This window comes from Anas platyrhynchos, chromosome 1 (genome assembly GCF_047663525.1).
Source record: "Anas platyrhynchos isolate ZD024472 breed Pekin duck chromosome 1, IASCAAS_PekinDuck_T2T, whole genome shotgun sequence".
Lineage (NCBI taxonomy): Eukaryota > Metazoa > Chordata > Aves > Anseriformes > Anatidae > Anas > Anas platyrhynchos.
Window position 1 is genome coordinate 186,358,009 of NC_092587.1, and position 27,712 is coordinate 186,385,720.

At 42.4% G+C, this 27,712-nt stretch overlaps 1 protein-coding gene across 5 annotated transcripts in view; it reads left to right on the top strand.

The window, feature by feature from the left end:
* Positions 1-27,712, top strand: part of ATP8A2 (ATPase phospholipid transporting 8A2) — a 316,481-nt gene that overhangs the window by 111,421 nt on the left and 177,348 nt on the right. For all 5 annotated transcript variants that reach the window (XM_038175041.2, XM_038175043.2, XM_038175058.2 and 2 more), the window contains one exon: positions 10,228-10,400. In XM_038175041.2, coding sequence (XP_038030969.1) covers positions 10,228-10,400 — 173 coding nt within the window. The remainder of the gene's footprint in view (positions 1-10,227; positions 10,401-27,712) is intronic.

The following is a 27,712-nucleotide window of genomic DNA, read 5'->3' on the forward strand; positions in this document are numbered from 1 at the left end:
CTGTATATAGATGTTTTAGATTACTTGTCTCACTGTGAAGAGATTTCAGCTTGTAGTTAGATTCTAAACTATAAAAATCATCTCAGTGCAGCCATCTAATATCTCTGGGTCCTTCGTATAAATGTTTTTCTTGGCACGATAGGAGATCGTATTGATCAGGCAGAATCACGGTGCAATTAACCAGGCAGGTATTGCTGAGTAAAAGCAATGACAAAAGTCATCCGTGCTTTGAGAATGGATTCTTGCCTTGCCTCATGTTCGTAGTGATGTTGGCAAGATGCTCTATATTTGCGTAATATTTTCAATTGTTGCAGTTCAAGCAAACGTGGTGAAGTTACTCTTAAATGGATTTGGATAAACAGATGAGGTATTGCTGGAAACGCTTGAGTATAGTTGTGGTATCCGAGCTTATCAAATCCAAGTATGTATTATCGTATATACCAAATAAATATGGGTGATGAACTGGCTCAACAGCAGAGCTCAAAGGGCTGCAGGGAGTGCAGCCGCTCACTCGCGGTGCTCCCCAGGGCTCCGTTCTGGGCCCGGTCCTGTTTGGTGGTGTCATCAGTGATCTTGGTGTAGGAGTGGAAAGCATCCTTAGCAGGTTTGGTGATGATACTAAACTGGGAGGTGCTGTCACTCTCCGGAGGGACAAGAGGTCTTGCAGAGGGATCTGGATACTTTGGAGAACTGAGCAGTCATCACCAGCATGAAGTCCAACACAGGGAAACGTGGGGTGGGTGCACCTGGGTTGGAGCAGCGCTGGGCACAGGCACAGGCTGGGGGATGAGGCTGGGGAGCAGCTCAGCAGAAAGGGACCTGGGGTCCTGGTGGGACTGGGGCAGGCTTCCTAGAGAGGTGGTTGATGCCTCATGCCTGTCAGTATTAAGGGACATTTGGGCAATGCTCTGAATAACAAGCTTTAACTGTTGCCTGAAGTGGTTGGGCAGTTGGGCTTGGATGACTTTTGTAGGTTCCTTCTGACTGAGCTATTTTGTGCTAAATCTTTTCATAAGGGAAATGCAGGTATTGCTTGATGACCTTTGACAGACTTTTGTGGAAAGGCTGATGCTCCTTATAGTAGCATCTTTTGGAAAAAATACATTCTTATACTCTTCGGTTAAACAGAAACTTTCAGGGACTTTGTGAAGAACCTTATTGGGACTGATTTTGAAGGGTTTCAAAAGATTCTTGCAAGTTTTTTTTTTATTTTTTTTTGTGTGGTACCTGTAGAAATGGTTTAGGAAACACCAACTATCTGCTTAAATAAAAACAAATCTTTCAACACATCTTGAAGGGTTTTTTAGTGGTGAGCAAGGTTAAAGTTCTTTGCAAATGTGTATTGGTGTCGCAGTTGATGCGTTGTATTTTAAAGGTAATTTCATTGTACCTGATTGTTAGTGGCTAAGTACTTGTGTAAAGCATAGCACCTCAGGTTTCTGCAGGAAGGACATTAACAAACTTTCAAGCACTTTGACTTGAATTCTCATCTTAATGTGGTTTGTAACATATTGGTCACTATGTGCAGGATGCTTCTACATGGATTATGTTCAAAACCATAATGAGCCAAATGAGTTTGCAGATGCTACCAGGCTGTGAGGCTGCTTGTGCCTCTTGGGATTTTTGGACTGGGTTTTCGAGTGATTTCTTACGAGAATGGCCCGAAAGAGATCAGATACAGTTAAAAAGATGAGACTTGAGATCTTGCTGTGGGCAGGAGTGCTCGGTTCGATGAACACAAGATGGACAGCCAAAAAGGAGTCAGTGGTTCACAACTGCTTGTGAATTAGGTGTTACGCTGTGTTGGAAAAGCCAAAAGATCAGCTGGAAAGTACAGCAGAGGAATACAGCCTACTCCGTTCAACACAGAGACTGCCTCGTCTGTGGCCCTGTTTAACCACGTAGTCATAGCCTGCTGTCCATAGCACCGTGAAGTTTGTTTTTTGGCATTGTGGTACATTTTTAAGGGTCAGAGAAGGCCGAGGTAGTTTTGGGGACACACGTAAATCCCCTTTGGGTGCTTAATTCTCCTTAAACCTCAAGGCCAAGGTAGTTTTTTGGATGCCTTTAGATGCCCTTTGGATACCCAGTCCTTCTCACTGTGAAAATGTGAAAATGCTTGTCTGAATTTTTGTGAGTAGAACACGAAGTCCATGTTGTTGTAGAGTAGATTGTATTAGGACATGAATATTCTCATGAATTACCAGATTCTGCTTGTGTTTTGAGTTTCTGTTTAGTTGGCCATAAACCATGGCTTTTGGATCAGTCACACATAAGCCAGTGACAGTGCACCCAGCAAACACTGCAATGTTTGAATCTGTATTTACACACACCATTGAGCTCTAAAACAGAAGCACTTAAAATATGTAACAATACGTAGAATCAGCGTTTTGAAGGTAGCTGAATTACAGGAAGTCAATAAAGAGGGGAGGCAGAGCAACCTGGCTAACAAATCCCGCAGCTTGCCGCTCTACTCAAGGAATGTTCTTTACCAGGCTTTGTGGTGATGTCCTTTGCACTCCTGCTTGTAGCCAGGTCTGTGGAAGTTGCCCGTCTGCTTTCAGAGACTTGTTTGCTCTCCTGCTTGAGTTAGATGCCGAAAACTTGGAACGCTGGCCAAAGTGAGGGTCTGTTTCAGAAATGAGGTGGTATTTCTTGCTTGGTTTGAAGAGAGGTTCCAAGGTGAGCGTTTGCACATGTGCTATTTAGTGTGGAAAGCACTTCCAGTGACTCCTCTGCCCAACAGGTGTTGCTCTAAATGCTTGTATCGTGTTTCAGCAGCTTTGGTTTCCACATTAGTTTGCCTTGCCCGTACGTTCGTTATCCTGACTCTGCCAGACGTCCGTACGGATCCCTCAGGTAGCGCAGCCAGACGGCCTGAAACGAAGGACTCTTCGCCACGCAAACACATGCTGAAGCTTCTGAGTTGCAATCAAGATACAGTGGAAAATTTCCCATAAAGTAGGGCTGGTGAGTGTTATCCTGAGAGGGGGTTATGCAGTGAAGTCCTCCATGAAGACATTTAACCGGGGGTCAGGGGACATGGCAGGCATTTTACCTTAAAACTTTCTCTTTCAGTAATTGATATCAGGTAATCGATACACATGATTACTCAAACTATCTGCTCTTAGGAATGAAGCAGCAAAAGCCATAAAAATAATTCTTGCACGGGTGCAATGCATCGAGCTGGCCCATCGGTGTGTTCCAGAGCAGTGGCTTAGCAGGTAGCGTGATTTATATCATCACGTGGACTTCGAGGGGTTTGGAAATGATTTACAGGATGGTGGAAGAAGTTAACTTGGGAAATCTTTAAATGCTGTAGCTAGCAGCACTTTGTAGATTTATGATAGATATAGCATGAAAACAAGTAGTTGACTTACCTTAGAGTTAAGCTAACGCTTAGTGTTAGTTTAACATCTCACTGTAGCAGCTTGTTCTGTGAGGATGGATTCAAATCCTTTGAGATGGAGGAGAGAGCATGCAGGAGGGGAATGTAAAATGTAGAGGCCAGAGAAGGCCAGAACATGCGATTGATTTATCCTTAATGAATATTTGGCTCACTGAGGTTACAGATCCAGGGGTGAGTCCTTCCCTGCTTTAGATGAAGAGGCTTTCTTGTCTGTCTGCATCACACTCCTTGCCATTTAGTTTTCTTTTCAAGACCTCTTGCCTTGTGGTTCATACATTACTCTGTGCTTAGAATGAAACACGAACGTAGCTGCTGCACAAATGAGATTTCACCCATGTTACCATCCCAGTGGCTCTGTAAGCCTGTCCAGGGAATAGCAGGGAAGGAGGGGGAAGAGGAGATTCGTAGCTCATCTTAAAACAATTGGCCAGTTTCAGCTTGTTTTGTAAGATTAAATTTAGAGAAGAGTTGTTATCCTGCAGGCTTCTTTTGCACCTGAGGCTTTTAAAAGTCCTAATGATTTCATTTTATTTTTTCTTGGCAAGTATTTGATGCTGTTGTTCTGTACCGCCTCACCCACTGATGTTTCTTAGTGTAGCATGCAGACTTCCCGAGCTCCCATGGGAGCGAATGCACTCTACAGTGTGCTGTTGTTAAACAAAACAGAACAAAAACCTCTAAATAAGAAGGCTTTGTTACAAAGCGTGGTTCTTGTGATAACCAGGCCTGTTGTTTTTTCAACTCTTGTTCTCAGTGAAGTCAGCTGAGCTTCATAAAGTTAACTCTGTTTTCGTTGCCTTCCAAGTTAACTCAAGGTATCGTGGTTTGATTTTGAGCATTTGCTGTGTTAAATTAAAAAATAATACTCTGGGAAATCATAGAATTTGCTTATGTTAGTGTAAGCTTTTAAATCCAAAGCTGGCCATAGCAGGTGTTTTTTCTGGGGCTTTAGAAAGTGAGAATATACAAACACACCATTAAAAAATTTGTTAGGTTCTGTGTGCAGTCCAGAGAGAAGACCACACAAACTCTGCCCCAGGATGTTTTCATTTTCTGCCCATCAACAAATGACATTCTGCTGTGGAGATTTATAGCAGTGTGCTAATGATGTTACTCCATCTTCTGGATGGACAGGATGCACACACACAACAGTAAAATCTGCAAGTTTGTTTTTAAGACGGTAATGCAAGTTAAATGGGTTGTGTTTGTGCTTGGAACTTGTTAACATGGAAAGGGGGAAATAAACAGGAAGAGCACATGGGGTAGGTTTGTTCTGGAGCACACCTCCGTGTCTTGAGTTCAACTCAAGCGTGAAGGCTACAACATTAACCCCTAAACACACTTGGGTGAGGTTGAATTGCTGATACTTTTAGAATCAAAACCCAGCCCTTCCCTCAGTAGTATCGAATGCACGGAAGTAGAGGAGAAGTAAGAGGATTTCCTTAGCTTCCTCAGATTTTTGGAGCCCTGCAGTTGACTGTAGTGTGATCTTTTTAACGTGTTTGTAGGGCAAATCTGTCTGGTATGCCACTATAATGGGGTCTGATCGGCTTCCCTGGAGCAGCTGGATGCTGTGTGTGTATAAAGGAAGTGTTGAGGCAGGGGAGAAACAAGTTCAGCGTGGATAGGTGAGGTGCTTTGTAATATTCTGTTTTTGTTTTCAGAATTGCTGACAAACTTTCCATTTACTCTTGATGGGCATTCACCAAAAACTTCAGTGATACTCCACAGGTCTGAGTTTATCCAGGCACTTTATTAGGACTGGTATTGATTTCTCCTCCATCATGCTTCTTCTGGTGTAGGATTGATTTATTCCTGCTTGATGTGACTCAAAGAAGAAAGTTATCCCTTGATGTCAAACACAGAGTAAAAGCTAGGTATCAAAGTAGAGATTTCTGTTGCAGTTACCAGTAATGAGTTGCCCATGGAAGAATGCATTTCCCCACGGTTTCCAAATGTTTGTTCATCTGCTTACTGAGGAAGCCTGTAATATACCCGGTGAGATTTGGGGCTGCTTTCTTTTTGCTTAATTGCACTGGCCTACAGGATCAGTAAATAGGCTTTTTTTTTTTTTTTTTTTTAATTTTAAACAACATTTGTAAGTAGTTGGAAGGAACACAAGTAGGAATGAGTGCTTCTTCACTGTGTCAGCTATTAGGCTGTAAGTTTGCACGTGTTTATGGAGAGCTTTACAAAATACAGTTTAAGTGGGATGCTTGATAAGTCTTTTTTGTTTTGTTTTTGTTTTTTTTGTTTGTTTGTTTTAGCTTTTTGCGGTGTATTAAACCTGCTACTAATTCTGTGACACCGTTTGGCAAGATAAGTAAGTTCAGTGACCAGGGCATGAATGAGATAAGGCATATACATAGCCACAATAATAAGTTGTGGAGAGGCTGGTAATGCCATCTCATGAGAAACATCACCTTTTGGAAGTCATCCTCTTGCTGTGTGCCTTCTTTGGCTCTTGCTTTCTTTGGGCAACAGATGCTGGATATTGAATAACTCTGTTGCTCCTGCCCTCTGGTTCTCCTCCTCCTCTGCAGAAGCAGATGGTTTGCCTTGGTCCTTCATCATGCTTTGGGGCAGGGGGAGAATCGATGGAAAATGAAAATTTCCTGTGCAGCACCAAAGGGCTGGCACTTTTTCCAGCAGACAATGAGAGGAACTATGACTCCTTGCATGGCAGTAGGCAGAGAGAGAGGGCAGGGACTGTTTCCCTCCGCTTGAAGTAGTCAGAGAAGGTTTTTCTTCATCCTGTGAATGGATTGAGAGGAAAGGGGCTAACCCTGCATTTGTGAGCAAGAGAAAGGCTAAAGCACGACTGAGAGGAAGCAGTGAAAGGGGGAATTAAAAAAAAAACAAAAAAAAAACAAAAAAAAACCAAATGCTCCAAGATCTCAGTCCTTGGGTTAAAATTCTGTTATTGAGGACATTACCTAAAGTGCACCCCATACCATCGTTGGGATTTCTGTGAATGCTGTTACTCCGTAGTGCTGCTCCTGAAGTAGACACAGCAGCTGTCCTTCCCCAAAGACACAGCCTGGTTTTTCCTGGACCGATCTGTTATGGTTTAAGCATGGTCATTTATTTTGTGTTTATTTTTCAGGGACAGTGTAAATAAAGCATGCTGTGAAGTCATAAATCTAATCCCTCACAGTTTAATGGGGAAGGAGAGATCGACACGTTCATTATTGTAATGAAGAAGGTGCAAAATGTAATCTGTGTCTGAAATTGTGCTGACAGCACTCCGTACAGTCTGTTGTTGTACTCATTAATTTCATCTGCAAATTTGCCTCCAGTCTGGGGACGGTTTCTTAGTTTGAGTCAGAGTAAGTTTGGAATACCATACCAATGAGTGGGGCTGGAGAAAATAAATTGAAAAGCAGCTTCTACTCCCTTTTTCTTTCTTTTCTTTTTTTTTTGTGTGGAAGTGGCCCAATTCTCTTCCCACTTGTCTCACCCTGCGTAAGTTCAGTCACGTAATGGTCACTCCGCTTACCTGATCCTCTTTGCCTGTTCTTCCTCCTCCTCTTCATCCTCCTCTTCCATTCAGTAACGCCGTTTTGACTGTTCTCAGCTTCTTCGCCACCCAAAATTGTTTTCATCTCCAGTGATTCTTGTTCATTCTCTTGCCTACATGCTATTTTGCATCCTGCTTTTACTCTTAGGTCACCTCTCTCCCCTTGCTGGCTTTTTAATTCGCTTCCCACAGTCCTGGGTGGAAACTGGAGATCGAGGACTCCTCTGTAACAGGCCCTGTCTGGCTCAGGAACTCCCTGAGCTGCCAACTGCTGGGGGCCAAGAGGATTTTTAGGGGGTTATTTGTATGTGCCTGCTGTACAACTTGTTCCCTGATTGGTTTTGGCCACCGACGTGACGGTGAGCCTCTGTTTTGATGGACTCGAGCTATTTTTGTGTCATATTTTGCTGTCTTTATTGGTGTAAAGCTGATCTAGTCCAACCTGAGAGTTTTCTGAAAGAGCTGTTTTGGGAGTTGGCACTGGCTTGGAAGTGCTGTAACATCAAGCAGATTTGTGATGTATTTCAGACTTCTTTTTTTGCTTATTTTTTTTATTAAGAGTGTTATTCAAGGCAAGTAAAAATATGTAGCCTCTGCTCACCACAGTCCGCTCAGTCTTGGTGCTCAGTGCACTGTGGTGGATCTCTGTCTTGAAAGACGTCAGATGAAGCTCAGTCAGTGCTAGGCATGAAAAACATTATAAAAATTACATTTGGATCTCTGGTGTATTTTTCTGTCTGGAAACAAGGCCATTTTTATTTTAGCTGGAAGAAGACAAAGGAAAAAATCCTTTATCATGACATTATGAACACAGGCATTTATAGATCATTTATATAATCCTCCTGTAGCATAAATCTTCTCAAAAAGACTGAAATCAATGGGAAGGGAACACTTTTATTGCTGGTTATTTCATTAAAATGTTATTGGGAGTGATTAGGGTCCCAAATTGCTTGGGTTACTGTGGTGAAACTGGAGGTTGGCCTAAGCAGATGGGGGGGAATCCAGCCCTTTGTGGGTTAACCTTGGCTACATTTCTTTACTAGGTTCTCTTCAAAAGTATTTGTCCAGTCCTAAGATGTCGCATATATATGTTAATAGACAGCTTTTGTTTTAATTAGCCAAATAGTTGAAAGGAGCTTTCTCAGGAGCTCAGCATGAGCTGAAATATGTCGCTGTGGTGGCCTTGTGCCATCTGCAGAAGAGCAGCACTGCATTGTAGGGGACAACGTGGAACAGTCTGAGATGAAAGATGCTTCTGCATGTCTGTGTAATGTGAGGTGTAAGGCAGACATTTCCTCTTCTGCAGGCTGGGAGAGAGTGGGGGAACAAGTATATTTATGGATATGTTATGTATGGGAGAATGCTTCTCAGCTGGAAGATGAAATCCACGTAGGAAAGGTTTCTACGGGACATTTTGGACAACTCAAGGTCTATATTGTCCAACTGTACTTCTAGCTATGAACTTTAGGATGTGCAGATCCCGTAGAAAATGCTGGTAGACACTAATCATGTCTTCCATGCATGCTATATTGGCTTTTTTTATACCTGTCACCCCTTACGTAAAATAGTCATCTAACCTACCACATGTGAGGAAGAGAATTCCATACATAGTTTTTCATCACTGTATTCACAGAAGCTGAATGACTTTTCTGGTCTTTTATAGTGCACAGCGACAGCATGTGAAAGCTTAAATCAAGGAATTAAGAATGTGTAGTACAAGGAAACTTTTTCTTTGTGCTCTTTTTTTTCCATCTCTCCCTTCAGGTATAGATGCTGGAGAGATCATCAAAAAAACAGTATTTTAAGAGTGTAAACTTGTTTCCTACTATTTCAGTAGAGGGATATGGAACTGAAACTTCTTGACTCAGGTGGATTTGGCATGATAAAAATGTAACTTTAAATACTTCTTTTGCCATCCTTGTTTGGGGGGTTCCTGTATGCAGGTTTGTGTACATCTTTGGTTTGTTCAGCCCTTGCAAAGCTACCAGCTTCTGTTGTGAGTTGAACATGAAGGGGAAAATCCAGATTCCACATGAGTGCTGGCCTTAGCTCAAGTGATCTGTGTTCTTCAGGACCACCAGATGTGTAGTCCAGAGGAATTAGTTTAGCTACATTTTTTTTCTTATTTTTAAAAAATCTTTCTATTAAACTGGAGATACAAACATGAAATACAACACTTGATAACAGTTTGTGGCTTTATAATCCTCTGGAGAAGTCTGCATCTATAAAAACAATGAGTGGATTGCAATGATACATAAATAACATATTTTCATTTCTAACAGTTATTGCTCTATTCTAGTGACTTTTCTTCTTCTATAAAGCAAATCCATATGTGTATATATAGATTTCTTTTAGACCACAACTTGAAAGATTGTAAACCGAGTACCTTTAAATATCAATAGCAGAAGGATGTGTAAAACTTGGTTTAAGCACAGTGTAGAACTGCATGGTTTTGAGTGCATCTCCTATTTTTGGTTGGTTTGAGTAGAGAAAGCAGATGAGAAATTGAGTGAGGATTTGCTAAAACAAAGGTGTTGTATTTGCATATGCCTTTTTTTTTTTTTTTAACAAAATGAAAAAAGGGAAAACACTGCAGTCCAGCAGGTAGTGATAATTTGTCACCAGTATTTGAGTTGCTGGCTACTGAAGTCTTCGTTTTTCATATTCTGCTATCCCATGTTCCATGAATCAAGACCTTCTCTTTCAGAAAGTGTATATACACTTAAAATCATAAGAAACTTCTCAAACCACTTAGCTGTGGCTAACTCAGCTGGAGCTGCTAGTTGTTCTACCCTGCACAGGAATAAAACTGACTGCTTTAAACATGAACTTCATGGTGGTGGGAAGGTTGAAGTGTTTGGGGTGATGGTGTATCATGAACACCTGATTTTTCCCAGCAGCAGCTGTCAGTGAGAATCTCTTTGTGGTAGGAAAGATGGTTTGAACAAGTAATAATACTTCAGATGGTGCTGGAAGGCAAGAAGGGCATTAGCTTTTAACTGCTCTGAAGTGTAAGAGGACATACCACCACTACAGCGGGCACGTGTTGTTTAGGAGCAGGTAGCAGAGGTGCCACTGGAACAAGGCATACGTTTCTCATCAACCTGATGCAGCTTTTATTAATGTGTGACCCAACCTAGTATCCTTGTATGAGGTCCTGGTGAAATCCTAACACGTCATTGCTAGTTCAGTGCATGGGTACTGGGCACCCTTGTGTGGTCTGGAGATGCCTTGTACCATTTTAGATACACTTGTTATATTAAGAAGAAACATGATTTATTTCTGTTTGATTCTTCAGGCAACAAGGGCTTCTTTGACTCAGCATTGTACCAGTCTGGGGGAGTCGCTGGGCAAGGAAAATGACATTGCTCTGATTATTGATGGCCATACGCTGAAGTATGCCCTTTCGTTTGAAATCAGGCAGAGCTTTCTGGACTTGGCACTCTCCTGTAAAGCGGTCATTTGTTGCAGGTAAGAAATTCTTTATCTATTTTTTTTCACGGTAACAAAATGGGCATGAAGTTTTGGGAGACTTTATCCGGTATGTTAACTTTCCTTTCATATTTAGTGCTCTCAGGAAATACAAAAGTGGGAGAAATATTGTGCTATTCGAGAGGAAGTAAGTTGTAGTGGTGAGGCACTTGATAATATAATCGATTTCTCTGCTGTGAGACTGCTGAGAAGCTGGGGCTGTGTTGGAAGAGGCAAAAAGGAAGACTGTAGAGAAGTACTTCTTCTATACCACAGCCAGATCTGTGAAAGTATTCATAAGGCTGACTGACAGGCTAACAAAGTTTAAGATTTCCGTTCTTCCTGGCCTGCTACAGGATGTTCTGCAGTGCAGCAGTGTTGCACACCTTCAGGAGGAGCATTCAGTCAGCTGCGTGCTCCCTCCTGCTGGTAGGACTCTGCTAGCTCTTGAGACCAGTCTCACGAGTGTTTTGGAAAGCAACTTAGCGTCTAGCTTCTTTCATGCTCCTAGAGGAAGAAGAAGCAAGCCTTTCCCTAAAATTAAGGGTCATCTAGTAATTCAGTCTCTCTGCCTTATTTAGTGCTAACTGAATGTGATCACTTCTATAAAATGGTAAAACTGCGCCTCGTTTCCTGGCTGTAGCAGACAACGGTGATACGCAGTGATTCGTATGGGGTCCTTTGTAAGTAACAAACCATGTGACTGTCATTTGGTTTAGCTTTGGGGAAGTTTTTGATGACTTGTGGATGAAGTTAAGTTACCTTCATTTGTCAATTGTGTACGCAATGCAGGTATGTATGTACCAGTACAATTTGCCCAATTTTAAATGTTCGACTACCACCTGCTCACAGCAGAATCTGACTATTTATGGTTTTCACTGTATACAGACATGGTCCCATGTCCTGACTGCTACAGAAGAAAAGAAATAAGCCCAAAGCAAGCAAAAAACAAAAGTCAACCTGCTTTATTTTCTGTATAGGAGGAAGGTTGCATTGTTTTTAGCTTTGAAAGAAGATTATGTAGCTTTGGGGATGGTGTGTGTGTGTGTGTGTACACATGTGCATGTCTGTGTGCACATCAATATGTGCCGCTGGTGTGCAGGGAGAACTGAGCCCTGGAAGGGACTGTCAGTTTAGGTGGGCAGGAAGTATTTTCTAGCAGATCCTAGGAGCAAGACCTGCCTTCTGAGGAGTGACACCAAGCAGACAGGAAGAGTCCCATGCACCACTGAATGCTGGTGACTGCTAGGCTTGATAGAAAGCAGCTTTGGCAAGAAGGATGTTGGGATACTAGTGAGGGCAACAAGTTGGCAATGAGCCAGCACTGCACCCTGCCAGCAAAAAAGGCTAACAGTGTCCTGAGCAGCAGCTGAAAGAGTGTTGTCAGCAGGCTGAGGGAGGTGATGCTTCTATTTAGTGCTGGTGAGGTTACGTCTGGAGTAGTGTCTGGTTCTGGGATTCCCAGTCCAAAAAATGAAATGGATTTACTGGAGAGTCCCGTGCAGGGCCACAAAGATGATTGAGATACTGGAGCATCTTCATGTGAGGAGAGGCTTGCGAAAGCTGGGACTGCTCAGTCTGGAGATGGGAAGTCTTAGGGGTATCCTGCCAATTTGTCTGAATATCTGACAGGAGGGAATGGAGGTGAGTTAAGATGGGCTCTATAGTGCCTAGTGGCAGGACAAGAGGCAAGAAAAAAATGAACACATGAAATTCTGTGTCAAGAAAGCAGTATTTTACTGTGTGGGTAGTCAAACACTGGAATGGGTTTTCCAGAAAGATCATGGAGTTTCTGTTCTTAGACATAGAAAACACAACCAGATGCAGTCCTGAACAACCTGCACTAGCAGACCCTGCTTTAGCAGGGCAATTGGACAAGATTTCAAGGGGTCCTTGCCAAGCTGGGTAATCTTGTGATTCTGTGACTGCAGAAAAATGGTGGTGGTTTAGTTTTGCTTTGTTTTTTTTTTTTTTTTTTTTTTTTTTCTCCAGACAATGCTCTTTGTCCTTCTCCAAGCTCTGTTCTGAATGGCTGTCACTTACAATGACTTCCAGTCCTAACAGCCCTTCATAGCAGACTTTTTGCTGTTGTTGATTTTTTTTTTTTTAGGGTGCATGAGGTGTTGGAGGATGGGTCTCATTTTTTTTGCAGCTGTTTCACAGGAGTGAACAAGACTATCTCACAAAAGGGAGTTCACACAATCGCAGCCATATTCTCCTGAACACAACAGGCCCAATTGTTACTGGAGTTGAAGATGAACATTAAATACATTTGTTTTTCTTGTTGGCTGAGTGTTCAGCAGTCCATCCTTGTCAGTGCCATGCATTGGTTTCAAAGCTCGTCTTTCGAAGTGCCCCATTTTGTTTGGCTTCACATGTTAAAATTTCTGAGTAAATATATATTAATAAAAACTCTTTTCTAAAGCTCTTGACTATCTGAGGAGAGTACTCTGAAGCCACCACACCCTTGTTGTTCCACACTAACTCTCCGTGGAGGTATGCCTCATGTACAGAGCTACTTTCTATACGTCTGCATTCTTTTCTTTGTGCTCACTTTCTTTGGGCTTAAGGGCATGAAGTGCTGAGGAAGTGAATTGACCCCATGTTGTAGGCTAACGCTGTTGTCTGTGGAGGAGAGCTGACAACCCAAAGAGCAAATCCAAAGCTCTTCTTTTCATCCTCTGTCACTACGCCCTGGAAGAGATCCTCCTGAGGCAGTTTTTCTCAACGATTTGGTGAGCTTGGTCAAAGATCTGTGTGGCTGAAGCATATCCTAAATTGCAAATGTTTAGATTTATAGTTCATAATCTGTATGTAATTTACTGAAGGTAATGAATGGTCCTGGTTTGTAAACAGAAATGCAATACCGGGTATTTTCTCTCCTGCTATTTCATGGTCAAGCCAACAGCAGTTGTAATTATTAGTGAATTAGAAAATTGAGGAACAGTGCAGAAAATAACGTGAAGTGTAAATCAAAGGGAAAATATGATGTAATTTCATAGGCTTAAAAAGAGGAATAAAAATAACTGCGTTTTGAATCCCCAGGGAGAAAGAGGAATGCCTTTATTAGCCTTTAAGTCTTTGCAGGAACCTTCCAGTTACTTGCCAGGTGCTTGATACTGAAGAAAGAAAAACATTTTTTTCCGACTCTGGGCTGTTTTTAATAGTACTTTGTGTGTCAAATAAGACAGTGCGTTTAAACTTCACAGGAAAAAAGTTTTAAAATGTAATTGGCACAGCAATAGGAAACTTCAAATTAAACCGAGTTAGTTTTCAAACAAAAATGTTAATTGGGAGGGGGATCTGGGTCTTTAAACTTAGTGGTATGACGTTTAACCACTCTAGGAGGAGTTGTGTTGCTGTTCTCAACCTAGCAGAAATTCGGGAGACTTAATATTTCATAAATTTGCTGTAAGGTTTTCATCCCCTCTGGGGTGTTTCAGCTGCATTTGGCATTCAAGGATTTTTTTTAATATACTTAAGATATACTGCACGCTCATTTGCTGGGCTTTAGGCATAAACTGTAGTTGAACTTGATTCTCAGGGGTAATCTCTTAAAATGAAACTGTAGGAAGCCTGGCCCCGTTCTGCGTTTGGAGGAGGAGATGGTATCTTCTGATGGGGGTGAGTCTGTCACTGTTACATAGTCACTAACAGCCCGCTGGCACAGTGGAGGAAAAAACACCCTTGGGAGACTGGGGAAGCCTGCAAAATCAAACCAAGCAATTCCTTAAGGAAAAGACTTGATTTTTAAAGTTTTTTCTTCAGAAACTGACAGGTCTGATCATCTTCCCTTACACTGACAGGGTTTGCAGCCAGGCCAGAGCGAGCAAAATCTGCTGGTCAGTGGAAGTAAATGTTGCCTGGACGGGAGCTGAGTCCCAGACTTCATTTATGAGATCCGGGCTTATGGATTTCAAATGTTTCCATTAAATTCCTGTTTTTAATTGTTTTGTGCTAGCTACAAAATGTTTGAGGTGGGTATGAGATTTTTGGGGGGTAACGAAATGGAGCTTCATCATTTATCTGGTGTTTACTCCTCTTAAAGAAAGCTGGGTTACACAGCAGCTCACTGCGTGGCTTCGAATAGAAAAGCAGCAAAAAGCAGCATGTGACCTGCATGTGACTGCAATGTATTTAATTCCTCGGTGAAGAATCTGCCTTGAGTTGGAATTCTTGTAATTGAAATATGTGATCTTTCAGGAATACTTCAGGAAAAAAAAAAAAAAAAGCTGTTGAATAGAAGTTCTTTGCAGGCAGCAAGAACTCTGGCTTTCTATGGGCTTAATGCCATACTAACAAGGCTTGCTGCAGGAAAATGCAAAGCTCTGGCTTTTTAAAGACTGAATCATTCCAAGTGTTTGAAGTATTTAAGGATAAATTGTTGGATGGCAGAAGCGGCGTCCTTCCTTGAATTTCTCTTGCAGGTGTATGTACAATGAAGCAAGGATCTCCAGCGAGATGGGTGGCATCAGGCTGGGACCACATCCATCACTGGGCTGCCTCGGGGTGTTCTCTCGGATTACCGTATTATTCTTCCGCCTCTTGTGCTCTTGTATGATTCTTCTGCTTGTATTACAGGCTATTTCTGCAGTACTGCTTGAAGTAATGGTACTGGGCTGTCATTTAGGCAGTGTATTACTCTTTTACAAATAAATATTCGCAGGGAAATGAAGTTAAGCTGAGCTTTTGTGTGTGGACCCTGCAGCCTTTGTCAGCTGAGTGAACAGGGAGTTGGTGCCCTCATCAGGAGAGGGTTTGGGTGTGAATGGCACCAGAAACCAGAGAAACCCATCCTGTGAGTTTTCAGAGCTCCTGGTCAGAATTTGTGGGTTTGTAAATGGAGAGCCACAGCTGGCAAAGCATGTAAGTGTTTGGATGGTAAGCACTCACCTCACAAATCCACTGTAGATTGTTTGGAAGAGAAGGCAGTCAAAATTTTGTGCTCTGTTCTTTATTTCATAGCAAGTTTTGCCAAGTTGCTTGTACAGGGCAGTTGTGGTGTCTCACGTCCCTCTAAAGAGACACTGATGCTTCACTGAGACCCGATAAAATATTTTCTGCTTGAAGGTAAAAAAGTTGCTTTGACCAGCCTTTTCTTTTCCTACTTTTATTGCATAAGAGCTCCTGTATTAAAGCAACACTGCCTCTTCCTGATGTTTTTCCTCTGTTCCTGCTGTTCATGTTACACTGGTGGAAATCAGTACAGCTCAGAGACGTTCAGTGAAGCTGTGCTGACTTCATCAGCCTGCAATCTGCTCGATTAGTAAAATAAATCACAACGTTTGCTTTGACCAGTTGATTTCTCCTGATGTTTTATCTGGGGTTTAGGTTTTGGCTCTTGACAAAATAGCTCACCTCAACAGGAATAGAAAGGAAAGTGTCCTGATGGCTGTGCAGTCCATCAGTTTTATCCTGCCTGTCTCTTAACAGCTGCCCTCTTCTGCAGAGACCATCAAGTGGTGCTGCAGCGTGAGGAGACATTGAGGAAATCCAGCAACAGTGATTTCTGTGGAGCATCTGCTGTTTCCACAGGGGCAGCAGCCCTTTTGTGGTTGCTGCACCCCCAGGACTTCGCTAGCTTTTAGGTGTGATGAGTGTGCAGCTGCTGCCCAGGATCTGACCATTGACTGCAGGACTCGTGCCCAGCCTCACCAGCTAACCCTGCCAGGTGGTAATGGCATAAGGGGTTGGGTTTGGTACCTTCAGGAATTGTGGAGTTGTAGTAACAGTGATTAGAAACCAAGGAGAGAAGTAAACTAGGTGAGAAAATGCACGTTCTTTAAACCCACAGCCCTCCCCAGCAACAAAACCTGAGCCTGTGTTCCCACTTCTTTGCTGTTTCAAATAGAAGTGTGCACAGGGGGTGTCTGGGGAAGACCTGAGCCCAATAACATCGCTCAGAGAACAGACAGTAAATGTAAAATGAACACACCCTTTGGTTAGAGCATGTCTGCTGGGGTGTTGAAAGGGAGGAGGATTTAACGAACAGAAAGCAGATGGTGGGGGAAGGAAAAAAAAAAAAAAAAAAGGAGCCTGTGAAGAGTACCTGTTGCTAATTGTTCCTGTCACTCTGTCAGCTGGGTAATGAGAAGACAGATGAGGAGACGAGAGAAAAGTTGTCTCGGCATCTGAGTTGTAAGGCCATAGGTTGCGTGCTTCTGGTCTTCCATCCTCCTTCTGAGGAGCCATCAATAATATAGCTCACAAAACGAACATCTGGAATGCCTCTTAAATATTTATGCCTTTAAGTCTCATTGTTGCCAGTGTTAGGACTTGACAAAGTGATTATTCGGTGCTGTAATTTGGAATGTGTTTATTTATTAAATCAAAAAAGCGTCTTGTTGACTTTCATTAGAAAAGAGCCCCGTTCCTGTGACAGAAAATTACAACGCAATTCTGATTAGAAATATGCAAACTAGTTCGAGCATTAATTGGTCCCAAAGAAAATTATGGATGTGTTGCATTTTCCTGTATATACATCTGATGTTTTCCCTCATCTCTCACCTACTGAATTATCAATGCTCCCTCTCTTGTTCTATTTCTGACAACCCGTGACAGCCCAGCATTCAGCGCGTGGCTTGGGAAGCCATGAGGGAAGAACCATTCTGGCAGCTTTACTGTTTGTAGGTAATTGAAGCAGGAGGAAGGTTTGGGGTTGCGGCATGACGTGGTGCTCTGCACTCGTGATTAACCAGCACTCAGAGATAATTAGAAACGATTGCCTAAACTGTCCAGTATGTATGCAGGTATGTGTAAAGCAATCTTGGGACTTTCTTATTACTTTCCTTTTTTAAAAACTTTTTTACTTTTTTAAAAGCTAACTGGCTGCTTTGTGAGAGCTAAGCGAATTTGCAAAATGCCACCAAATCCGTGTTGAAAAGCCAGTATGGCCAGGCTTCAGGGGAAGGCTGGTCTTGCTGGTGAGTTTTTGTAATTATCTTGTCCTTTGCGAGACAGTGAGTTTTGGCAAAATGGTTTGGCTTCGGTTAATTCTTGTCATCAGCTTCCTGAGCTATGACTGTTCCAGAGCCCCAATATCACATAGTTTAACTCCTTTAAACACTAGGTATGTGTTTGAATGGGGAAAAAATTACTGTTAAATCCAGTCACCCATCTAGTCAACTGTGAACTCAGAGTAAAGATGCTAATCCTGAATACATTGGTGTTGCTCCAAAATACTGCTTTGTCTTTCAGATACAGCAACCACTGCAAACCAAGGTAACCATCTCAGATTCAGGATAGTTCTCTTTTAAGGAAATCCATTTATCAGGTCAGAAACATCTGTGAATTACTTATTTACTTTTCTAAGATTTATATTTATACTTACACCAAAAAAATACTGTCTTGACCCGTATTGTTGGGTTTTTGAATAACTCAGGTGAAGCAGGTTTTGCTCCTTCCTTTAGGTAACTATTCAATTGCTTGACATCCTGAACTTAAATGCTCCCTGCTACGTGGCCAAACATTTCCTTTGCTTTACTTCATCCCATTATTATGACCATGACTATGTTAAGGATACTTTATTCTTTTTCTTGGTGTTCAAGTTGAGAAAATAATCAAGAACCAAGTAATCTGTAAGTTGAGCCACTATTCTAGTTTCCAGTGGTATTCACAATTTAGTAAAATGTTTTTTTGATGCTATTTGTGAAAAATCTTGTTAACTGAGTGTATTTGTATTGTTTTTGGAACTTGGATATTATGGTTCAGATTGAGTACTTGTTTCAGAGTTTGTTTTTTATACTGGATGACCATTTGACTGACTTCTCTGGCCCCTAGCTATGGTTATAAATGGAACATTTGTTCCTGCAACCTTCTTCTGTGTTCACCTGAACTTCCGATTCTGTAACCATTCTTGCTAGCCAGTTCACTTACTGGCATAGTTTGGAAAAAGTTGGAGAAAAAGCACGAATTCAGCTAAAACCAACTTCTTGTTTGTAAACAGTGATGGGTTTTTTGGTGATTTTTTTTTTTTGGAAAAAGTTATGTTCTGATAACAACTAATGATTTCTTTTCCAAGGGCTGTTTACCCTACCTGTTTTCTTTAAAAATTCATTTGTTGCCTTCTTGCATTGTGAGCCTGGTATGTAGGTGACCAAAATCTTGGTATTTCACTTGATGCATTTCATAAAGTGCAAGCAAAATGTCTGTCTTGAGCAGTGCTTTGGTAACTCTCAGAAATGTTTCCAGATGATATCAGTTTCTTCACCATACTACAGCGCTGTGACCAAATTGCTACCGGTCTTTTCACGTCCCAAATAGGAGAAACCAGCAGTGCTGTGCTTAGTGCTACACTTCCCCAAGTTGGAAAATAAACATTCTTTAGATACTGCACATGAGAAAACACTGTTCTGCTGGAACATATGCTATTTTAGAGGAAAGATAAATCTGTGGCTTGGAAAACCTTCTGTTTCATGAGCAATTCATAGCACTGGTATATCAAGTGTTAGTGTGTTAACCCCCATTTTCTGGCTGAATTCCAACTTGAACAATTGCCGCCTTCTCACTGAAATTCCTGCTGTCTTCGCTTCCTATTCAACGCTGTTGTGAGGGTGTCAGTGTGAATGCTAAAGGTTGCTGAAGATTTATTTTTTTTTCTTTTTGCAGTTGAGAGACGGCGCATACCGATGCAAGTCTCTCCAGTTTGCCAGGGCAGTTGTGAATTAACCTTGGTGTTAACTTCCATCAGCAAAATGCCAGAGTTCATTCAAGGTGCCTTCTACTGCATATATAATTTGTGGTCTATGGCAGCATTCTTTGTCTACATGCTTTCTGTACCTGGTAAGAACAGTTTATATGATGAAGCATGTAGGTTAATTGTAGGTAATGATCTTGTCTCAACTGAATCTTTTCCCCAGACCTAAGTTTGCATCAGACACTCTGCTTTATTAGACCTTAATAATGCAGATTTGTTCCTGTTCAAGTATCATTAGACTCTTGACGTAGTCATCTTGTTTCTTCCCCCTTTCTTGTTTGCCTTGTCCCTGAATTCCTAGAGCGTCATGTTGCCTGCCAAGGAGTGACCAAATGTTTCCTCTCGGGGAATTCCCTTCAGGCCAATCAGGCTGGATGGAAGCCAGGGGGCTGGTGACTTGCTGCAACCTTGCAACTGCTTTGTGAAGGCAACACATAGGAAAGGTCTTTAATCCCTTGCTCACCAAATTTCAACTATACTGAAATAGATTTGCTTTTCTGTATCGTTCTAATGGTTTGGAGAATGTTATGAGCCTGTAGGTAGCTCTCCCCATCCTGGACATTGCTTGCCATTATCAATTTCCTAGTCTGAAAACTGAGTCATTACGCAAGCTCTCAAAACTTTGACTAGGAGGAGAGGATAGGAGGATAGTCATTGCTTTTATTTACATACTTCTTTATGATTTATAAATTTAATATTTGAATTTTACTAATACACAGATGCAGAAGATGAGAACATCTAAAGAAATGGTGGTGCTGCATTGCATTTAGAAATCAGACACTCAAAACTACAGTGATATCACTCATTTAATAGGATCCCACAAACTCTTGTGCTCTATCCCTTGGGACCAGCTTAAATACTGTATTTTCCATTACTGAAAGTATCAGATAAGAAATTACAGAGGGAGGAACAATCTATTTTGCAAGTTTCTTAGTACCGCAGGGAATTACCTTGGTGCAAAATCTGGGCTTTCGTGCACTACGGTTATACGTGGACACTGAAGTGGTGAAACAGCTCTGCCTGAAGTTTCCAGAAGTACTTGGTATTGCTGGAAGCTGGCTGTTCAGTAGGTGCTTAGTTGAAGAGACAAGGTTCTCCCATGTATGGGGGTCTGATACCTGCTAACAGTCCTCTGGAAGTCATGTTCTGCTGCTTGTGCACAGCAGTGCTCCAGTCATCCTTCAACAAAGAAAAATCCCTTTTCTTGCCAGTAATTTTTGTGAATGCTTTTAAGAAAAGGCAGGGTAAGAAATGGGAATAATGCTTCCTGGACTTAAAATGATATTATCAAAAGCTTCAGAAGATCTTATTTTCTGCTATACTTCTGCTCCCATTCAGCTTAAGAGAAGTCACTGTTCTGAGCAACATGGTTAAAATGGTAACGGCTAGGTGGTTTTCTGCTGGGGTCCGTGTTCATCTGTAGGCTTTCCTTCTGTTTTCTCTTAAATTCCCAGGTTTAGGTAGCTCCACTCTATTCTGGGGAAACTGCTTTTATTCCTCCTGGTGTCTGTGTTGCCTTTATTTTTCTTCTGCTCTCATTAGTTTCATCTGTAATATCTAGAGTAGATGATGGTGATAGGCACTGAAAATGGTTGTCTTTGGTCTTGCTCCTTCACACCCCCCTTCTCTTACTGTTCTTCATGTCGTGGTGCACGTTTAGACTTCAAATTGTTCCATCTCGCAGGTCTTCTGTGAAGTCTGACTTTATAAAATATGCTGTCTTTGTGCATTTCTATTATTGTTTTATTTATGTCCTGCACATACCTTTTGTATACAACACACAGCAGCTCAGGTTCCTACTGGCAGCTCTTTGATCAGAGCTCCTAAACCTGTGGAGGGGGTTACTCGCTGTTATTTGCCAAAGTGTGATCTTGAAACAGCTGCTGTGTGTGGGTCCTAGTAAGGAGGAACAAGAAAACCATGAAACAAAAAAAACCTGTGGCAAGTAAGTGCTTGTCTTAATTTTGAGACCCTAATGCTAATGACCAGATGCAGGTGGGTGCAGGCATGTGATTGAGGACTCAAATGACTATCAGATTGCTGCAAAAGAGCATCTTGTTCTTCAGAAATATAAGATAAGCATTTGGAGGCTGTGAACTGATCATCCTGAGCAGAGGAGCAGGATTTGACAGCCTCTGTGCAGGACAGAAGGTCAAAAACTCAGCCTACTCAAAAGGCAGAGGCTTATTTGTTCATGTAGTATATTCAGCATCAGAGTCAGGGCCAAGTTTTTCCAAACTTTCTTCTCCAATACTTCTCGTCCTGCAAGTGGGGTACTCGTACGTTCCTCAGTGCTTGGTTATGTGAACAGATCACACAAATCCATCTAGAATTGTATGATGGGTCTTGTAAGAACTGGGGGTCAGTGATTTCATCCAGGAGATGGAAGAACTCTGCTGCTTTAATGTTGTGAGGGTGGCCAAGGCTGAACTGTGCTGGCAGAGGTCAGTGCCCAAAGATGGGATAAGTGCATGTCTGGGCTCTGAGGGATACTTGTGGGGTTTTTGTGTAATGTTCTCTTGCCTCTCATCCCCCAACAGATAGCCTAAATAGTGCCAATAGTAGCAACCTGTTCTGTTCAATTCACAAAGTCATTAGAATTGGTGTGGGCTTGTTTTGAGACGAGATTTGGCTGTTTCATTTTCAGAAATAGAAAGCAGCTGCGCTATTGGATTTCCTGCCATTCAGATCAGCTCTTCGTAGACTGCTGAATATTGCTTGGTGTGGTGGGAGCCAGAACTTGGCTAATTTACACCCATGGAGCAGGGGACTGCCTCCATAGCAAAAAGCAAAAATACATTTCTCCAGCTGCTTAATTTCTTCTTGTGATTGGTACTCTTCAGGATGCTCTGTTACGTTTGTTTTTTGCAGTTGCATTACCGCTGGTTAAGAAGTTGCATCTCTGAAGGAAAAAACATCAGGCAGTGCTTGTGAGCAGTTCCATTCGAGGTATCCGACCCCATTGCTGTCAGCTCCTGGTGCTTCTGCCAATGTACAGGTGCTGGGTGGCTAATTTTGGTTTTTCATACAAGTGGTTTTAGCAGTCTGAGGAGAAACGCTTGCAAGCTTTCCCCCTTTTTCTCACGTGCTGTTTCTTTTGATAACCAATGTGTGTGGGCTGGAAATAGAAGCTGTTCAGGGATATTTTGTTAGGGTAGTTTTTTAATGGCAAAATAGAACTGAGTTTTATTCTGCCCAAGTGTAAGAATCTAATGAATGTTTTTATTTTAATTGCTGTGCTTAGGAGTTCATAGCATATTCTCCCATGAAGAAAGGCTGAGAGCTGGGGCTGTTCAGGCTAAGGAAAAGAAGGCTCTGGGGTGACCTTATTGCAACTTCTCAATACTTAAAGGGGGCTTATAAAAAAGACGGAGAGTGACTCTTTGCTCAGTCAGATAATGACAAGACAAGAGGGAATGGCTTTAAACTAAAAGAGAAAATTTAGATTAGTTATAAAGAAATTCTTCCCTCTGAGGGTGGTGAGGCCCTGGCACAGGCTGCCCAGAGAAGCTGTGGATGCCCCATCCCTGGAGGTGCTCAAGGCCAGGCTGGATGGGGCTCTGGGCAACCTGGTGCGGCAGGTCATATCCCTACACATGGCAGGGGGTTGGAATTAGATGGTTTTGGAGGTCCCTTCCAACCTAAGTCATTCTGTGATATTCAAGAGATTTGTTTTGGTCTGGGTAGTTGAGTGAGTGAAGTAAATAGTGATTTAAGATCAAAAACTGGCTCTGTAGCCCATTTCTTGCTTGTTCACAGCAACAGAGGTGTTCTGGGAGACTGCCCTACAACACGCCATCAGCTACAATCCCACTTAGGCATTTTTATTCTCTTTTTTTTTTTTTTCTTTTGCATTATGATAGGTCACAGGTACGGTAAAGTAATTTCAGACTACTGAATGGCTCTTCTGAAAACTACTTGCTGGTTTTGTGAAAAATTCAGTTCCTCGTTGGCAGTTCACAGAACCTTGGGTTTTTTCTTCTCCTTGAGACAAAGCGACTTACTCAGATTTTGAACTTCACTTGTTAGTTGAAAATCAACGTGTTGAAAGGCCAAATCACCTCTCTGCCTTCATCTGCATGGTTTCTAGTGTTAAATCTGTTGTTTTGGGGAAGCAAGTGACTACTTAATGTTGTGGGTTTTGGTGAGCCGTTCCCTGACAGGAGGGGACTGAGGGCGGCCTGACCTTCACTGAGGGCTGCGTGTGCTCTGTGGGCACCACTGCCTGCTGGCACTTATTAGGTGTTTCCCTGGGTTGTTAAAGGACTTACATGCAGGATTTCCTCATGGGATTGGGAAGTGTAAGCTCCTGCTGTCAGAGCTGATAGCCTACGGGTAAGCAGAGTGGGCAGCAGGGGTAGAGGACACTGCTGTCAGTGCTCAGGAGCCCTTTACATGACAGCTGTACCCTCCCTAAATCAGCACTGTGCCTGATTTCAATTTAAAATAGAAAATTACTTACCTGCTTAAGTAATTACTCACTTTTTATAAACACGCTGTGTGTAATCATTAGTATATTTCATTTGTTTTGCTCATCCAAAAGACAAATCTTTTAGGTGATGTAGACAAAACGTGCCCAGTACCTGTGGTGTGGTTAGGGGGGTCCCTGCCCATCTCAGCGGTGTGAAGACCTGGGGAGCAATTTAAAGGGAAACCTAGCACCCTGCCATTCCCTCCTACCCCTCAACCAGCATCTCCAAATCTTCAGTTCAAGACAGAAATACGATGTATTCTTCTAATTAAACAAATGAATGTGAAATAACCACGTTCAGAATAGATGGAGTCTGCCTTAATGACAAAAGTAAGGGAAATCAAGAGCTAAAGTTAAAACTTTGCCCACAATGTAACTCGTACCCTACTACTTGGTGCAAAGTTTTGGAGATCCTTACAACACCCAGGAAAAGGATTGACTAAAGGACGCAGCCGTAGCATTAATTTCGCTGTTTTCATTTCCTTATTTTGTTTCCAAATAGGATTTCTTGGTGGGGGAGGGATCATATAAATGTTTGAGTCCAGAGAACAGATGGCAACAGATTCCTGAGAGCCTTTGTGGTTTATTATATGTATAAGCATTTAGGGACCTTTTAAAAACATGTATCCTGGACCCAACACCGTATCCTTTGTCCTGAGAGCTCAGTATTAATGTTTTGATACAGTTGGGATCCATTACAGTGTATAAAAAGCTCCGCTGACTTGGAGCTCTGTTTTAGCGTGTATTTTTGTGCACTGGCTGATGCGTGTTATCAAAGGCAGGCTCCTGGGTGTGCTGGAAGGAGAAGCAGCATTCCAGGAGCTCTGACTTCCACAGGCATCTCTGGGGGGAAGCCAGTGCTTTGTCTTGACATGACCAATCCTTTAAAGGAGAGGGAGGCTGTAAGGTTCCCCACACATTACAAGGGGTGAGACTTGCTGCTCTTTCAGGGGTTGCCAGCTTGGAAGAGGCATATTTTCAAGGGTGCAAAGCACAGCAGTGTTTTCTGTACCCTGATGCACAAAGGATGGATGAAGGTGCTACGTGAAAGCTGGGAAGCAGTTGGGCATTTCCCCTTGGCCCTGGGGATCCCAGGGTGTGATGGAGGCTGATCTGCTAATTCAGCATGTGCTCTGCAGCAGTGTGGGTTTTCCTGGGCTTTTTTTTAATGTGGAGAGGGTTGCAGAGAGCCTGGAGAGCTTCGCTGAAAAATATAATTTATGTGAGTCACAGCAGGGAGCTCTGAGAGTACAGAATGCAAGGGGGAAAAGGATGGTCCTTCAGCTTACCTGGGAGATTTGTTTTGCTAAGTTTTTGTGCTGTTTCAAATTGATTAGATTAATACGTGATACTGTTTTCTCTCCTCCCCTCATCAGACTTTGTGTGTGGTTTCGTGCTTAAGAAACAAGGGCACTTCTATTATGGGATTCTGGGATGGGTCCTGTAACCTTGTGCTGACGCTTATATTGTGCAGCCTCTACACAAGCACTTGACTACTTACTCATCCCATTTGTGGCTGATTGCTGATTGCTTTGGTTGCATTTGTAACTCTTGAAGTGTTTCAGTGCGTGTGCCAAATTTGTCTGGGCAGATGCGTGATGGAATCCTACAGACCATCACTGGCTAACCTGCAGAAATGCTGATACAGAATATAGCTCTGTTCGTCGGGTGACAAGTGATAGGATGTGAGGAAATGGTCTCAGGTTGTACTGGGGGCAGGTTAGGTTGGACATCAGGAAGAATTTCTTCATGGAGAGGGTGGTCAAGCATTGGAAAGGGCTTCCAGGAAAGTGGTGGAGTCCCCAGCCCTGGAGGTATTTAAGAGCCGTGTGGATGTGGCACTAAGGGACGTGGTTTGGTGGTGGGACTTGGTAGGTCAGATGATGGTTCGACTTGGTGATCTTGAAGGTCTTTTCCAACCTAGATGACTCTATGATTCTAATATACCACTGTAATAAGGATTTTAAAAGATGTAACAAACCCCTTCTTTCTGATTCCCCTCTGATACACCACACTTTGCGTTCCCTTTTTCCTCATACACCATCCCACTTTCTTCACTTTGTCTTTCAGCTCTTTTTTGGATGCTAGTCTTGCACTTCAGGCTGATCAGTTCCATTATTGCCAAGCTGCTGTGTCTAAGGGAAAATATTTTTTTTTCTCCAGGTACACACTGCAGAAATCAATATTTTATGAGATGGTTCAGAGCAGGAACAGTGGTGACAGCAACACAGCTGAAGCTGCAGCCAGCAAGGCCAGTGTACATGCTCAGTATTCACAGTCTGAGCCCAGAATGGGAGAATTGGAAAGAATTTTGTTTTTGGCCTGAGAACAAGAAAAAGATTAAAACAGCAGTAAACTTGCTTTAAGTTTTCTTTTGGAGAGCAAGAAGGAACGGAGTGCGGCATGCAGTACAGTATGGTGTTTTATGTAGTGATGACTGAAGATCATAAAAAGACTTTCTTCTATTGTCAGGCCTAATTGGCAGCTGGCACTGATTAGCAAGAGGGAAGAAGTCTAGGCAAAGAAAGACAAATGGGGAATTTTTATTGAATGGAAAGCTGTTGAACAAAAGAGGACTTCTGTTCCTGTACATTTTAGTGGTTTTAAAGAAATGAGCCTTCTGACCTTCAGTCTCTTTGAATTATAGCTTGGATAGCATCATACAAGGATCAATTTCTTAGTCGTGTTTAACTTGTTTAGTTAAGCTCTTACATGCCTTGATCCATATTGTCATCCAAGTGTGAATCCTGGGTTTGCCTACAAACTGCTGATAATTCTTTTTGTCCTCCCTTTAAAGAAGAAAGGGGATGGTGGAAGAGGTAGGAGGGCAAGTAGCTCTTGGAAACATCTCTTGCAGTATGGTTTGCTCTGAATTCCTGTACCGTGAGCTGTTCTTTTACCATTCGTGCAGCGGTGCCAGTGACATGAATGAATTATGTGCCACAGATTCAATAGCAATGAAATCAGAAATGTGGACCGTATCTGCTAGCGTATTTAAGATCGTGTTGGAATAGCGACTGTGAAGTGCTAGTGGCATGAAGGCTCTATTTCTGTAAGCACAGCACCACGTTTAGGCCTCCAAAATACATATATTTGACTCTTAAGTCAATACCAGTTGGCACATGTCTTCCAATTTTAACACAAATGTGCAAAGGTGGAGCCTGTCTGGGGCTTACAGTCACTTCCACCTTTGTTGAAGAAGTTGAGTCTCAACTATGAGAGTAAAATTGTAACGCTGAAGTTGGTAGTCTGATGCAGGAGCACACAGAGGAAGAAACGTCTTCTCTGGAAGGACACTGGCTTTGAATTTTTCAGGTTCATGCCTCATATTTTCAAGACTTTTTAATGAAGTGGATGGTTTTGTATTTGTCATGCTTATTTTCGAAGCTAAAATACATGATTTGCGCTCCCAATTTGCTGCGGGGCCTTAAGCCAGGTTCAGGTCTCTGCCTTTAAAATCGGGACAGTACGTGTTAACAGCTGTGCCTGCAGGCTTTCACAGAGTCACAGAATTGTAGGTGCTGGAAGGGACATCAAGAGACCATCGGGTCCAACCCCCCTGCCAAAGCAGGTTCCCTACAGCAGGCTGCCCAGGTTGGCGTCCAGGTGGGCCTTGAATATCTCCAGAGAAGACTCCACAACCTCCCTTTTGTACCACGAGAGGCCAGAGGAACATCTTGTTTGTTCCAGGATGGCTTCAAAGGGTGGTGGAGTGGTTCTGCAGATGTGGGCAGGAATCCAGTGTTACACAATCACACTGGAAAGGCATGGGAAAACACAGAGGAGTTTCATTTTTAAACATAGTGATTAGCTACCAAATTTATGGAATTATCAAGTGGATTTTGAGAGGTTGTTGATAGTAATGGGTAGGAAAAATAAATGCAGTCCCAGTGTCTTACAGTGAAAGAACGAACTGCTGCTTGGCTGTGGAATGAATTAAATATCTGACTAGCATAGGTGCTGAAAGTAGTGTAGCTGGAGCTGCCACCAGCTCTTGAACAGGATACACGGCCGAGTGGGAAGTCTAGACTTCTGCAGCCTGGTCCTTTGTATCTGCTCGCCAGAGTATCTGCTGCAAGGAAATTGGCTCGTGGAGGTATGTTAACAGTAAGGGTTCTCGATGTTAATCCATATCCATTCACCTAT